This window comes from Microchirus variegatus (assembly GCF_963457635.1).
Source record: "Microchirus variegatus genome assembly, chromosome: 1".
Taxonomy (NCBI): Eukaryota; Metazoa; Chordata; class Actinopteri; order Pleuronectiformes; family Soleidae; genus Microchirus; species Microchirus variegatus.
The window spans coordinates 46,351,103-46,365,595 of NC_139802.1; the positions used below are offsets into that span (position 1 = coordinate 46,351,103).

The 14,493-nt window shown below is 39.9% G+C and overlaps 1 protein-coding gene across 1 annotated transcript; it reads right to left on the reverse strand.

The window, feature by feature from the left end:
• Positions 1-690: 690 nt before the first annotated feature.
• Positions 691-14,256, reverse strand: LOC310944543 (complement component C7-like; the record flags this gene model as incomplete). The annotated part of the gene is made up of 18 exons (XM_083910343.1): positions 691-970; positions 1,068-1,246; positions 1,820-1,922; positions 2,019-2,210; positions 3,961-4,096; positions 4,606-4,693; positions 4,773-4,947; positions 5,733-5,961; positions 8,505-8,671; positions 8,773-8,886; positions 10,017-10,260; positions 10,346-10,474; positions 11,331-11,469; positions 12,538-12,685; positions 13,078-13,219; positions 13,346-13,421; positions 13,954-14,015; positions 14,251-14,256. The coding sequence occupies 18 exons, from the start codon at positions 14,254-14,256 to the stop codon at positions 792-794; spliced, it is 2,508 nt and encodes an 835-aa protein (XP_083766469.1). The 3' UTR covers positions 691-791.
• Positions 14,257-14,493: the final 237 nt, after the last annotated feature.

Below are 14,493 nucleotides of genomic sequence, written 5' to 3' on the forward strand. Positions count from 1 at the left end.
GTCCAAAATTTGATAAAAACGACATACTATACTATGTCGTCCAAAAACTTTTGAAATGTTTCTTTGGTCCAAAACTTGATATAAATGACATATTATACTATGTCTTCCAAAATTTGACAAAAAAACAACATACTATACTATTTCTTACAACATTTTTTGAAAAAAATGTTTTGGTGTGATATAGTATGTCGTCTGTATAGTATGTTTTTTTGTTTTTTTTGAACGACATACTATAGTCTGATGTTTTTGTCAAATTTTGGAACAAAAAGATTTTCTGAAAAGATTTTGAAATTTTGGACGACATAGTATAGTATTACTTTTTTCATCAAATTTTGGAAAAAAAAATATTTTTGGGTCAAATTCCGGACGATATACTATAGCATGGCTTTTATTGTCCAATTTTTGACATTTTACTAAAATATATTTTTTTCTTTTTTTTTTCTTTTGTCTTTGTCTTTTTTCCTTGAATTTCTGACTGAATTCTGATAATCTTTTACTTTTTTTTGTCCACATCACTTTATTGATTTTATTAACTTCCTCATTCACAAATCTGATGGACCAAGTAGCAAAGTAACACTTTTAAATATTTGATATTTTGACAGAACAGAACATTTTTTAATTTTCCTTTAATAAACAAAGACATATTTACATCACTAAAGTAAAACAAAAAAAAAACATTTTATCTACTATTTACATTTCAGTTACATTTTCATTTTTTTCCTCTACAAACTGAAAGCTTCTCTTTGTTTCTGCTTTTAAACTATGGTGACAGTAAAAGAACACACATGTCGTTATTCTGGACAAGCGTCGATGCTGATCACATTCACCTGCTCCCCCGCACATCTGCTGGCCCCCACCTCACATTCAGTCATCGTCATGGTGACGCTGCCATCACCAGAGGTCACACACAGAGGGGCGGAGTCTGTCGGGCAATCTGACGCATTCTGGCAAACACATTTACTTTCCGACTCTAGAATTTGAAGAAAAACACACACAAAAAAAACCCATTACATGTAATGACGCCTTCACACAAACACACACAGAAGTTGTAATGAGGGCAGACTCACTCTGACAGACTGTCCCTGGTTTGCAGTCCTCACAGGACACAAATGTCTCGTCCGGCCATTTACAGTCACTGTCATTGGCCAACGCGAAGCCCCGCCCCCGACACTGCAGCGCTCCGAGCTGACACACCCCCAGCAGACGGTGGCTCGAGGCCAGAGTGGCACACAACTGCAGAGAAGTCCTGAAAAGAGATTTAAAGAATAACAACTAAGTCTCAGGTCTTTTTTTTTTTTTTTTTGCATTTTTCCAAGTGTTTTTTTCAAAAGGTTTTTTTTTTTCCCCAAGTTTTTCTGACCAAAAATATTTGAAAACATTTTTTAAGAAATAAACTTGGAGAATTTTTTTCTGTTTGGAAGGAAAAAAGGAAAAAGTTGAAAAAAAAAGAAAAAGAAAAACGGGGGAAAAAAAAACTTTTTGAAATTTTGATTTTTTTTTTACTTCTTTTGAAAAAAAAAAGTTTTTTAAAAAAATCCAAAACTTTTTTTTGAAAAAAATTCCAAAACTTTTTTTTGAAAAAAATTCCAAAACTTTTTTTTTGAAAAAAATTCCAAAACTATTTTTTTGAAAAAAAATCCAAAACTTTTTTGAAAAAAAATCCAAAACTTTTTTGAAAAAAAATCCAAAACTTTTTTGAAAAAAAATCCAAAACTTTTTTGAAAAAAAATAAACTTAAAAAAAAACTTTTGGAAAAACCGCTCTTTTGTGGAAAAAAAAAAATTATTAAACTTCTTAAGAAACATAATATCATCCTCACGAGCACTGAGAGGGCGATTTACACACACACTGTGTTTTTCCCATGATCTCCCACGGTTTACACTTGAGGAGTGAAGGAGGAGCAGGAGGAGCAGGAGGAGGAGCTGTGAGAACAGAAGAAATCAGAATTGTTACAATGTTACAAAAGAAGAAGACGATCAAAGTTAAAAGTGCAGCGAACAGAATCAGGACGAACGTGCCTGGTCTGCAGCGAACGGCGGCCGGAGACGGAGACCACTGCAGACTGGGACTGCACATGACCTCTGACCCCTGACCCTCCAGCTCTGAGCCCGGGGGACAGGACAGCGACAGCCTCGCTCCGATCTGATAGGTCAAACTGGTGGGCGTGGCTATGACATCACTGTCGAGTTGAGGGAAGTCACAGGTGGAGCCTGAGGCGAGAAGACGTGAGGCGAGGATTACTGACCTTAATCTGTGGATCTGTGTGAACGCTCCACAGGTGACAAAATCCTCAAAAAACAACCTTTGTTTTATTTACTTATTTATCTTTTGTGACTTTGACTGTTTTCAAGGCTATTTACAGTTATTTTTCCATCAAATTTAAATGGGATTAAATGATTGCGCGGCCTTTTTCAGTGTGATTTGACACAGAAAACAGAAATCTAATCCATGTTTGGATGAATTCTGTGATGACGTTCTTTTGATGAACCAAAATAGAAAGATTAAAAATGTGTTTTGACTGAACTGAGTCCAAGTGAACATTAGTGTCAAATATGGTAGAAAACCTTCATGATAATTCTCAAGTGTCTCGTTCACAAAACATAAAATAAAATAAAAAATCTGGCAAAATCGAACCATTTGTGTCAAATTCCCCAAAAAGTAACAGATTATTCTTTTACCTTCACTCGATCGCCTCAATCCCAGAGATTGAATGTTTGAATGAATGTTCTTTAGCCAAATTAGGAATTATAATCCAAAAACTGCATTTTTTTTTAAGTAGCAGTGAACATTAAAGTCCAAGTGAACTTTTATTAGACCTTGAACTTTCATATAGCTTTTACAGTGATCGTGACCTTTGACCTTTGACCATGAAAATTTTTGAAAATTCTGTTTTTTAATCTCAGATTTTTTCCTCACATTATTCATGTTAGTAACTTTTAACTTTAACTTTTGATATGTTCACAGAACAGAGAGAGAAAGTCCTAGTGAACAGATGTTTTTGAAGTTTCACATTTTAAATGACATTAAAGAACAACGATAAAAGATCAAACAACATACAGTATACATCATCAGATTAAATCTTTGTTTTAGAGCAGGGGTGTCAAACTCAAATACAGAGTGGGCCAAAATTTAAAACTGAACAAAGCCGCGGGCCAAGGTTGAACAAATTAACCTTTTAATAGGGACCCAAACAAGTTTTGCATTGAATATTGAACAAGCAAGGCTTATATAACTTTATAGTGACATGCAAAATCGAGTTTCAAATAATAATAATAATAATTAAAAAATATCAATGGCATATCAAATAAAATTTAAATAAAAATTGAATGCACCCTAAATACAGGATAAGCGGTAGATAATGGATGGATAAAAGTTTAATGCCTCTTTTCTATTTGCAGCCTTCTGAGGTAAATATTAAAATAAACTTTTTCCACAGGCTAATAATACATTTGAAAATAAAATAACAATAATGAATGAATCAAACATTCAAGCCTTGAAGTAGCAAGAGAAAGTGCATGAATAAAACGTTAATTATTGCTCAGTTTGCTACACTTATTTGCTTTAACACTGAATATGCAACAAGCAACGCTTATATAACTTAATAGTGCAAAATCAACTTTCAAAAAACTAACGAAAAAACATCAATGGCATATTAAATAAAATTTAAATAAAAAATTGAATGCCTCTTTTCTATTTGCAGCCTTCTGAGGTAAATATCAACATTAACTTTTTCCACAAGCTAATAAATTTGAAAATAAAATAACAATGAATACAAAACAACAGCAGAGCATTATGGGATTTGTAGTATTAGCGGTGAATGCGGTGTTACAGCAGCGGTGCCGCTGTATAATACCGGCGGGCCAGCTCTAATGTTAATTTGATATTGCCTCAAGGGCCAAATGAAATTACACCAGAGTTTGACACCCATGTTTTAGAGTGAATGATAAAGTGAAGACGTACTTTTACAGACCGCAGTTCCCGCGGTCGCCCACCGCTGCTCTTCACTGCACTGAGCCACAGAGTCCCCGCTCAGGTGATGTCCGTCTGAGCAGGAATATTCCACCGTGCTCCCGACCAGGTAATAATCCTGAGGATTCTGAACAAAAATAACCAGGACATTGTTAGATTGTGTGAATTCTACCTTCTAACAAAAACCATCCGATTATTCCCCAACATGCTGCTCGTTTCCTGAAAGACGTCTTCAGTCAGAGACAAAGACAATAATGTGTGTGAAACGTTAAAATAAAAAAACATATTTTCTACTTTTCATTCTGTTAAAAGCTATTGTGCATCTCCTAATATAATCTAATATAATCTAACATATGATAAGAACTATTTCACATATTTATTTTTATTTTTCAAATTCAATTCTAGCAAAAGAATCTATTTAAATCAATTCATATTTTTCAGAATAAAAGCTCAGAGTTCTGTATGAAATTCGTCGTTTTTGTCAAGACAACAAATTATATGTTTATCTGCGAGATTAATTTCTAAATGACTGATCCTGATCAAAGCAGATTTAGATATAGATCAGACTAGATTACTGATTACTGGATTATTTCCAGTATATATTCCATCCAGATTAAGTGGTTTTGTCAGACTCACCAGGATGAAGCCGTTCCTGAGGTTCGGTGGAGAAGCACAGGTTTTCGGTGGAGTCACAGAGAGACCGAAGCACTGAGGCTCCATCGTCCTGCACACAAACACATATATGATATATTATAATATATAACGTCATCATTACAACGTGAGCCAATCGTCTCTCTCCTCACTGTAAATACTGGATCTCCGGCTCGTCACAGGGCTTGTGCTCCTGTTGCAGTCCGGTGCAGTGGTGTCCTCCTCTGCTGGGGGCCGGGTTGTTGCATCTGCGAGTCCTCGACCTTTGACCTGCAGAGCAGGAGGAGCCCCAGGAGGACCAGCAGCTCCAGCTGCTGTGGATCACACCTGAGAGACAAGGAAGCATTATGAGGAAACCAGTGATTTTTGCTCACGGTGACACAGGAGCTGCTGGTCCTCTGCTGCCTCGTGTGGTCACTTTGTGTCACTGAGATCAATCTGAAGGACTTATTTTAAAAGCCGAATTGACAAAATCAGACTTGAGAACTCAGTGATGGAGGCAGCAGTGGATCAACAACTCCTGTGAACTCCTGTGTCCCCGCGAGCTAAAATCACTGGTTTTCTCTATGGACTTTGGTGTGGGAGAGTGAGTGGTTTACAAACTTCAGTTTACACAAGGAAAAGTCTGTGTAACAGTGAAGATAAAGACGTGAACGTGTTCTTAAGATATCATAGACTTAAGCTGAGGTTAATTTAAGTATTTTAAAATGTTTTTTTTCCTTGAAACTGAAGTTTGTAAACTCACTCACTCTCCCACACCAAAGCCCATTGAGAAAATCTGTGATTTTTACCATCACAGAGACACAGGAGTTCACAGGAGTTGTTGATCCACTGCTGCCTCCATCACTAACTTGCAATGTCTTATTTTGTCAATTCGGCTTTTGAAATTCTTCGTTATGATTTAAATCAGTGACACAAAGTGACCACACGAGGCAGCAGTAGACCAGCAGCTCCTGTGTCCCTGTGAGCTAAAATCACACAGTGGTGTACAAAAGTCAGTCTAACAGTGAGATAAAGACGTGAAACGTGGTCTTAAGATATCGTAGACTTAGGGGTTACTTAGGGGGCGCTCACAGCACAGTGAGCACATATTCCACATGAGCTTCCCGTACCCGGTTGCTCTCCGGTGACACTTCCTCTCTCGCAGGCTCGTCCCGTCGTTCCCGGCCGGCAGACGCAGCGACACAGCGTTCCCGCGAGCAGCGCTCGTCCGTTGTTGAGACAGGGCGGACAGTGGCAGGGGTTCTCCTCCGACAGATATTCCTCTGTGGCTCTTTTCAGGAGGAGCTTCTTTAAGCCGGCACACTGCACCTCCTTCACCAGCTCGTACAGAGGACGCAGCTGCGGCAACAGACGCACAACACACTCACGATTACTGTCAGAGTGACGTTCAACACTCTGCTGCAGCAACAGACGCACAACACACTCACAATTACGGTCAGAGTGACGTTCAACACTCTGCTGCGGCAACAGACGCACACCACACTCACGATTACTGTCAGAGTGAAGTTCAACACTCTGCTGCAGCAACAGACGCACAACACACTCACAATTACGGTCAGAGTGACGTTCAACACTCTGCTGCGGCAACAGACGCACACCACACGCACGATTACGGTCAGAGTGACGTTCAACACTCTGCTGCGGCAACAGACGCACAACACACTCACGATTACGGTCAGAGTGACGTTCAACACTCTGCTGCAGCAACAGACGCACAACACACTCACAATTACGGTCAGAGTGACGTTCAACACTCTGTCTGAGTGACGTTTAACACTCTGCTGCAGCAACAGACGCACAACACACTCACGATTACAGTCAGAGTGACGTTCAACACTCTGCTGCAGCAACAGACGCACAACACACTCAGGATTACTGTCAGAGTGACGTTCAACACTCTGCTGCAGCAACAGACGCACAACACACTCACGATTACGGTCAGAGTGACGTTCAACACTCTGTCTGAGTGACGTTTAACACTCTGCTGCAGCGACAGACTCACAACACACTCACGATTACTGTCAGAGTGACGTTCAACACTCTGCTGCAGCAACAGACACACAACACACTCAGGATTACTGTCAGAGTGACGTTCAACACTCTGCTGCAGCAACAGACACACAACACACTCACGATTACTGTCAGAGTGACGTTCAACACTCTGCTGCAGCAACAGACACACAACACACTCACAATTACGGTCAGAGTGACGTTCAACACTCTGTCAGAGTGACGTTCAACACTCTGCTGCAGCAACAGACACACAACACACTCAGGATTACTGTCAGAGTGACGTTCAACACTCTGCTGCAGCAACAGACACACAACACACTCAGGATTACTGTCAGAGTGACGTTCAACACTCTGCTGCGGCAACAGACGCACAACACACTCACGATTACGGTCAGAGTGACGTTCAACACTCTGCTGCAGCAACAGACGCACAACACACTCACGATTACGGTCAGAGTGACGTTCAACACTCTGCTGCAGCAACAGACGCACAACACACTCACGATTACGGTCAGAGTGACGTTCAACACTCTGTCTGAGTGACGTTTAACACTCTGCTGCAGCAACAGACGCACAACACACTCACGATTACAGTCAGAGTGACGTTCAACACTCTGCTGCAGCAACAGACGCACAACACACTCAGGATTACTGTCAGAGTGACGTTCAACACTCTGCTGCAGCAACAGACGCACAACACACTCACGATTACGGTCAGAGTGACGTTCAACACTCTGTCTGAGTGACGTTTAACACTCTGCTGCAGCGACAGACTCACAACACACTCACGATTACTGTCAGAGTGACGTTCAACACTCTGCTGCAGCAACAGACACACAACACACTCAGGATTACTGTCAGAGTGACGTTCAACACTCTGCTGCAGCAACAGACACACAACACACTCACGATTACTGTCAGAGTGACGTTCAACACTCTGCTGCAGCAACAGACACACAACACACTCACAATTACGGTCAGAGTGACGTTCAACACTCTGTCAGAGTGACGTTCAACACTCTGCTGCAGCAACAGACACACAACACACTCAGGATTACTGTCAGAGTGACGTTCAACACTCTGCTGCAGCAACAGACACACAACACACTCAGGATTACTGTCAGAGTGACGTTCAACACTCTGCTGCAGCAACAGACACACAACACACTCACAATTACGGTCAGAGTGACGTTCAACACTCTGTCAGAGTGACGTTCAACACTCTGCTGCAGCAACAGACACACAACACACTCAGGATTACTGTCAGAGTGACGTTCAACACTCTGCTGCAGCAACAGACACACAACACACTCACAATTACGGTCAGAGTGACGTTCAACACTCTGTCAGAGTGACGTTCAACACTCTGCTGCAGCAACAGACACACAACACACTCACGATTACTGTCAGAGTGACGTTCAACACTCTGCTGCAGCAACAGACGCACAACACACTCACGATTACGGTCAGAGTGACGTTCAACACTCTGCTGCGGCAACAGACGCACAACACACTCAGGATTACTGTCAGAGTGACGTTCAACACTCTGCTGCGGCAACAGACGCACAACACACTCACGATTACGGTCAGAGTGACGTTCAACACTCTGCTGCAGCAACAGACGCACAACACACTCACGATTACCGTCAGAGTGACGTTCAACACTCTGCTGCGGCAACAGACGCACAACACACTCACGATTACTGTCAGAGTGACGTTCAACACTCTGCTGCAGCAACAGACGCACAACACACTCAAGATTACTGTCAGAGTGACGTTCAACACTCTGCTGCGGCAACAGACGCACAACACACTCACGATTACAGTCAGAGTGACGTTCAACACTCAGAAACAACCTGTGGTCAAACCTTGTGTTCTGTGACTTCAGGGAAGTCTCTGACAGACGACGCCCAGTTGTCGTACGTCTCTCCGTTGGCTTCTGGCTTCTCCAGGTCCAGGACGCTCAGAGGAGCGACGAAGGCCGGATCTCCTCCGTGCACGTTCACCTTGATGGGCATCTCGTTCACGGCGCGTCCTGCACAGACATTCGTTTAATCTGGGCCCGGGGGCGCGGACTTCCTGTAATTCCTGTAATCTGTAATGTGTTAAAGTGTCAGATGTGAACGTTTCTCTCACCGTCACGTGACGCTAACGATTTGACGAGTTTCTCGCAGGTGATGGTCACTTTCCTCCTGAAGAGACGACGCTTCACCTTCCTCCAACACCTCTGGTACTCGATATCTGTCGTACCTTCACAGCAGAGGAGCAGCAGCAAGAGATTTAACCAGATTTAACCAGATTTAACCAGATTTGTGTGTTCAATCTACGGACCATTAGGACCACATGTAAAAAACAACAACAACAAAATAAAACAATATCAATTCAAAACATTGCGGATTCAAGTCAGCTTTCTCAGATTAAAGTCAAAATTCTCAGATTAAAGTCAAAATTCTGAGGAGAAAAAAAGCCTGAATTCTCAGATTAAAGTCCGAATACTGGTGAGAAAAAAATTCAGATTCACAGATTAAAGTCACCATTCTCAGATTAAAGTCAGACGTCCTGAGATAATAGTCAAAATTCTGAGAAAAAACTCAGAATTCTCAGATTAATGTCAGAATTCTGATGAGAACAAATTCAGATTCTCAGATTAAAGTCAGAATTCTAAGATTAAAGACAAAATTCTGATGAGAAAAAAAAAGTCTGAATTCTCAGATTAAAGTCTGAATTCTGATGAGAAAAAAAGTCTGAATTCTCAGATTAAATTCAGAATTCTGATGAGAAAAAATTCAGATTCTCAGATTAAAGTCAGAATTCTGAGGAGAAAAAAGTCAGAATTCTCAGATTAAAGTCAGAATTCTCAGATTAAAGTCAGAATTCTGATGAGAAAAAATTCAGATTCTCAGATTAAAGTCAGAATTCTGAGGAGAAAAAAGTCAGAATTCTCAGATTAAAGTCAGAATTCTGATGAGAAAAAATTCAGATTCTCAGATTAAAGTCAGAATTCTAAGATTAAAGACAAAATTCTGATGAGAAAAAAAGTCTGAATTCTCAGATTAAAGTCTGAATTCTGATGAGAAAAAAAGTCTGAATTCTCAGATTAAAGTCAGAATTCTCAGATTAAAGTCATTCTGATGAGAAAAAAGTCAGAATTCTCAGATTAAAGTCAGAATTCTCAGATTAAAGTCAGAATTCTGATGAGAAAAAAGTCTGAATTCTCAGATTAAAGTCAGAATTCTGATGGGAAAATAGTCAGAAATCTCATCTTAAAGTCAGAATTCTCAGATTCTGACTTTAATCTCAGAATTCATGCTGTTTCATTCACTTATTTATTTATCTATCTATCAAAGCGATTTTAAGGTGACACGACTGTTGCTTCTTACTGCTGGAGGTGAACGCCTGACGGTTTAACTCCAGCAGAGCCTGGTATTCTCCTCCGAGCGAGCCCTGCCACAGATAGTGAGTGCCGTACTTGTGCAGCAGCTGTCGGTAAACGGAGTAGTCGTAGGTGACGGGCAGCGAGGTCAAGGCCTTCCACAATCCCTCCGACAGAGTGAGATACTGAGGGGCGGAGTTCTGAAACTGAGCCAGCTCCACTTTGTTCTTCAGGATTAACAATCTGTACGCCTGCACCGTGAGAGAGAATCTTAAATCCGCGGCGTTGATGGCGTTAAAGTGACGCTCAGAGTCAGAATGAAGTGATTTTCATTACCTGCTCATCGGTGACTTCTTTGTGGAAAGTGCGGCGGTCGTGACCGAACAACGCGTTGGACTGAATGTGCTGAACGTACGACCACGAACTTTCGTACGACTCGTCGCTCTCTTCGTTGTTGACGGTCACCTGCGTAAACAAACTTCGGTGAATAAACCTTCACTTATTCATGAATTCTCATTCACAGGTTTTTATTCATGAATTATGATTTCCACTCGATACAACGTTAAAAACACTCATTTATTTCTAAACTTATTTATTAGACAAACTAAACCTTTCAAAGCATTGATTCTCAAAGTGCGGCCCGGGGGCCAATGGCGGCCCGCAGAAACATTTCTGGCGGCCCACAATGAATTACAGTTGATAGTTTTAATCCAGGAGCTACTAAGCTTGTTAAATGTTTATTGGACATAACTGGATACAGACCAATAAGTGTAAACTGTACAACTGTGTTTACTATGTCATCAAATTTTGGATGACATAGTGACACAGTATAGTATGACGTTTTTGTCAAATTTTGGACCACATTTTTTTTTTTTTTTAAAGTGACAAATTTGGGACAGCATATGCCATTTTTGTCAAATTTTTGGATCAAAAACTTTTTCCGAAAAAAATTGTAAAATTTTGAAAGACATAGTATTGTAGAATGTTTTTGTCAAATTTTGGACCAAATTTGGGACGGCATATGTAATTTTTCTCAAATTTTTTTGGGAATTTTTTCTTCTAATTTGGGGAGACATAGTATAGTATAACGTTTTTGTCAAATTTTGGACCAAAATTTGTTTTTCAACAAAAATTGTCACATTTTGGACAACGTCGTATATAGTATGTCGGTTTTGTCAAATCTTGGACGGCATCAGTTTTTTCCCTTTGGCGGCCCTCAGTCCAATGTTGGGTTCCTAAATTGGCCCTCAGGTATCACAACTTTGAGAACCCCTGTTTTAAAGGATTGATTTTAAAGGAATAATCTGTGAGGTTTCCTCACCTCAAAGTTGTAGTTGAGGACGTTGTGCGGCAGCCTGAACCACAGCTTGTGGTCACCGCTGAACACTTTCCTGCACTGACCTCCAAAGCTGCGAGTGTTGATCACAGCTGCTCTCAGTTTCCCCGTCAACACGTCGTAGCTGCGCAAATATGGAATTGGATTGTTTTCAAACAATAAGCAAATAAAATATGGATTTAATCGTTCAGGAATATTGTATTTTACTGTTTGAAAATACACCTGGTCTTTGTGCTGTGTTTTTTTTTTGTTGTGGGCGGGCCTCAGGAAGCTGCCTCCTGATTGGCTACTGAGTTTTAACGCGACAGCTAAATGGACTGGAAGACTAATGTTTGTCAGATTATATTATTACTTTTTGATCTTTTGTACGACGGGGAACGAGTTCAAATCAGGGAGCACCAAGAATAAATGAGGGAGCGCAAGGAACAAGTGGGGGAGCGGAAAAAATAAATCAGGGAGCGGAAAAAATAAATCAGGGAGCCTAAAGAACAAATCAGGTAGTGCAAAGAATAAGTGAGGGAGCACAATGAATAAATGAGGGAGCGGAAAAAATAAATCAGGGAGGGCCAAGAACAAATCAGGGAGTGCATAGAATAAATGAGGGAGTGCAAATAAGTAATCAAGGAGTGCAAAGAATAAATCAGGGATCACAAAGAATAAATGAGGGAGCGCAAAGAATAAATCAGGGAGCGCAAATAATAAATGAGGGAGCGAAAAGAATAAATCAGGGAGTGCAAAGAATTAATGAGGGAGCGCAAAGAATAAATCAGGGAGCGCAAATAATAAATGAGGGAGCGTGAAGAACAAGTGAGGGAGCACAAAGAATAAATGAGGGAGTGCAACGAATAAATGAGGGAGCGCAATGAATAAATGAGGGAGTGCAACAAATAAATGAGGGAGCGCAACAAATAAATATGGGAGCGCAAAGAATAAATGAGGGAGCGCAACAAATAAATGAGGGAGCGCAACAAATAAATGTGGGAGCGCAAAGAATAAATCTTGGAGTGCAAAGAATAAGTGAGGGTGCAGAAAAAATAAATCAGGGAGCGACAAATACAAATCAGGGAGCGCAAAAAATAAATCAGGGAGCACCAAGAATAAATCAGGGAGGCTAAAGAACAAATCAGGGAGCATAAAGAATAAATGAGGGAACATAAATAACAAGTGAGGGAGTGCAGTAAAGGTCACTCACCCTCTGCCCGTGAGGTCAAAGTTGGGCGGAGTCTTGTCCAGGTCACATGTGCTGTGGTGGTCGTTGCCGTGGCGACAGTCTCTCTCGTCCAGACCGTCGTCACAGTCGTGGTCTCCGTTACACACCAGAGACGCACTGAGACACTGACCTGAGCGGATGTGTGTGAAAATGTATGTAAATAATCATAACTACGTTATAATTAAGTATTACTGAAGCATACTTTACCTTTATTAATACTCCTCATGATTCTTAAGTGTAAAACATCAGTCCCATAAATATGACTTCATAAATATAAGAATATAGCTATGATTAAGCATTTATTAGCCTTTGTTAAAGTTCTTTGTGACTCTTATTGTAAAGTGGGAAACACATTAGCATTAATAAACACAATTAATGGTTAATAAATAGTTAATTACAGTTTATTCAGGACTGTGTAAATGCTTAATACAGTTACTTTTTTTTTTTTTTTTTTTTTTAAGAAAATAAAATGTGTAAAAGTAAAGATTAAATCATTTAAATCCAGTGAGTTGCGGAACAAACCAGAGGTGCAGCGGAACCTTTCTCCACAGCCTGTTTCCAGGGGACACTTCTTCAGCGGAACACATGTTTGTGTTTGCGTGGCTTCGCCTGAACACGGATGTCCGCCGAAGTGAGCGAAGACGTCCACGGGACGAGTCCTCACCTGAGGACAGACCATTAAATATTAAATTAAATTAAATTAAATTAAATTAGGATTAAAGATGAGCTGTGTGTTTGTGTGTGTGTGTGTGTGTGTGTGTGTGTGTGTGTGTGTGTGCGTGTGTGTGACCTTTGTGCTGGTGCAGCCGTCACACTCTGACCACTCTCCGTATGAACCCCATCTGCAGTCGACTGAACGCTGACAACTGAGAGTAAACAACAACAACAACAACACAATTAAAAACTGGATGTAATACAATCAAATCAAAAAGAACAATAATTTATCTCAAATGATTTCAAACTATTTGAAAAGTTTCTTTTTCCGGCAACCAGTTTTAATTTATAGAAAATAACTTTGAAATGTATATATTTATTATTATTTGTTTTAAGTATTATAATTCTGTGTACAGGACTGGATATGTATTTTTATAGTTTTCATTGTTACGACAATATTAATATTATCCATTTCTTTTTAACTCTTGTGCTGATTGCAGTGACTTTTTCCACAGTCTATTTTTGTTTGATTTCACGTTTGTCTATAACATGTTGTTAAAAATGTTCAAGGAATTATGGGAATAAATAAAAGGACTTGACTTCACTTCCCGTAATTAAGTTTCAGTTTAGTTTTAATAAAATGAGATAAAAAGTACACAATAATCCAGAAGGGGGAAAAAATATTAAAAAGTGTCTAGTCTAATCTAATATAATCTAATCTAAAGTAAAAACATCATCACTCACCAAACTGCAGAAACAGAAACGAGCAACAAAAACAAAGAGGAAAAAACTGCAGTGAAACTCAGCTGTGAATAAAAAACAGATCAGTAAAATTAATTCAACTGAATCAAATCATAACAATTATAATAACAAAAATAATAATGTTGCAGAGTTGTTTGTTACCATGTTGAACTTGTTGCTTCTTCTTCTTCTTCTGGTTCAAAGTGATGATGTCGTCGTTGATATAATCCACAGATGACTCAGCACAAAAGTGTCCAGAATGTCCCACATGAGGAAACTCTGAAGAGTCCAGGAGTGTACCAACATGGTCACTGAGGGGGGGGGGGGGGACATCGAGTCCCTGTGCAGAGATAATGATGTTTACTGTCAGTGCTGAAGGTCACAGGACGACGAGTCATCGTTCACCACTCACAAAATAAATAATGTGGATTCAGACAAAGGTCAGAAAAAAAAAATCACACGTAAACACACACATATTTAACACAAAAAAGTACATTCATTATTTATTAGAATTATTGTGATACAAATTCTCAAGATTACAAA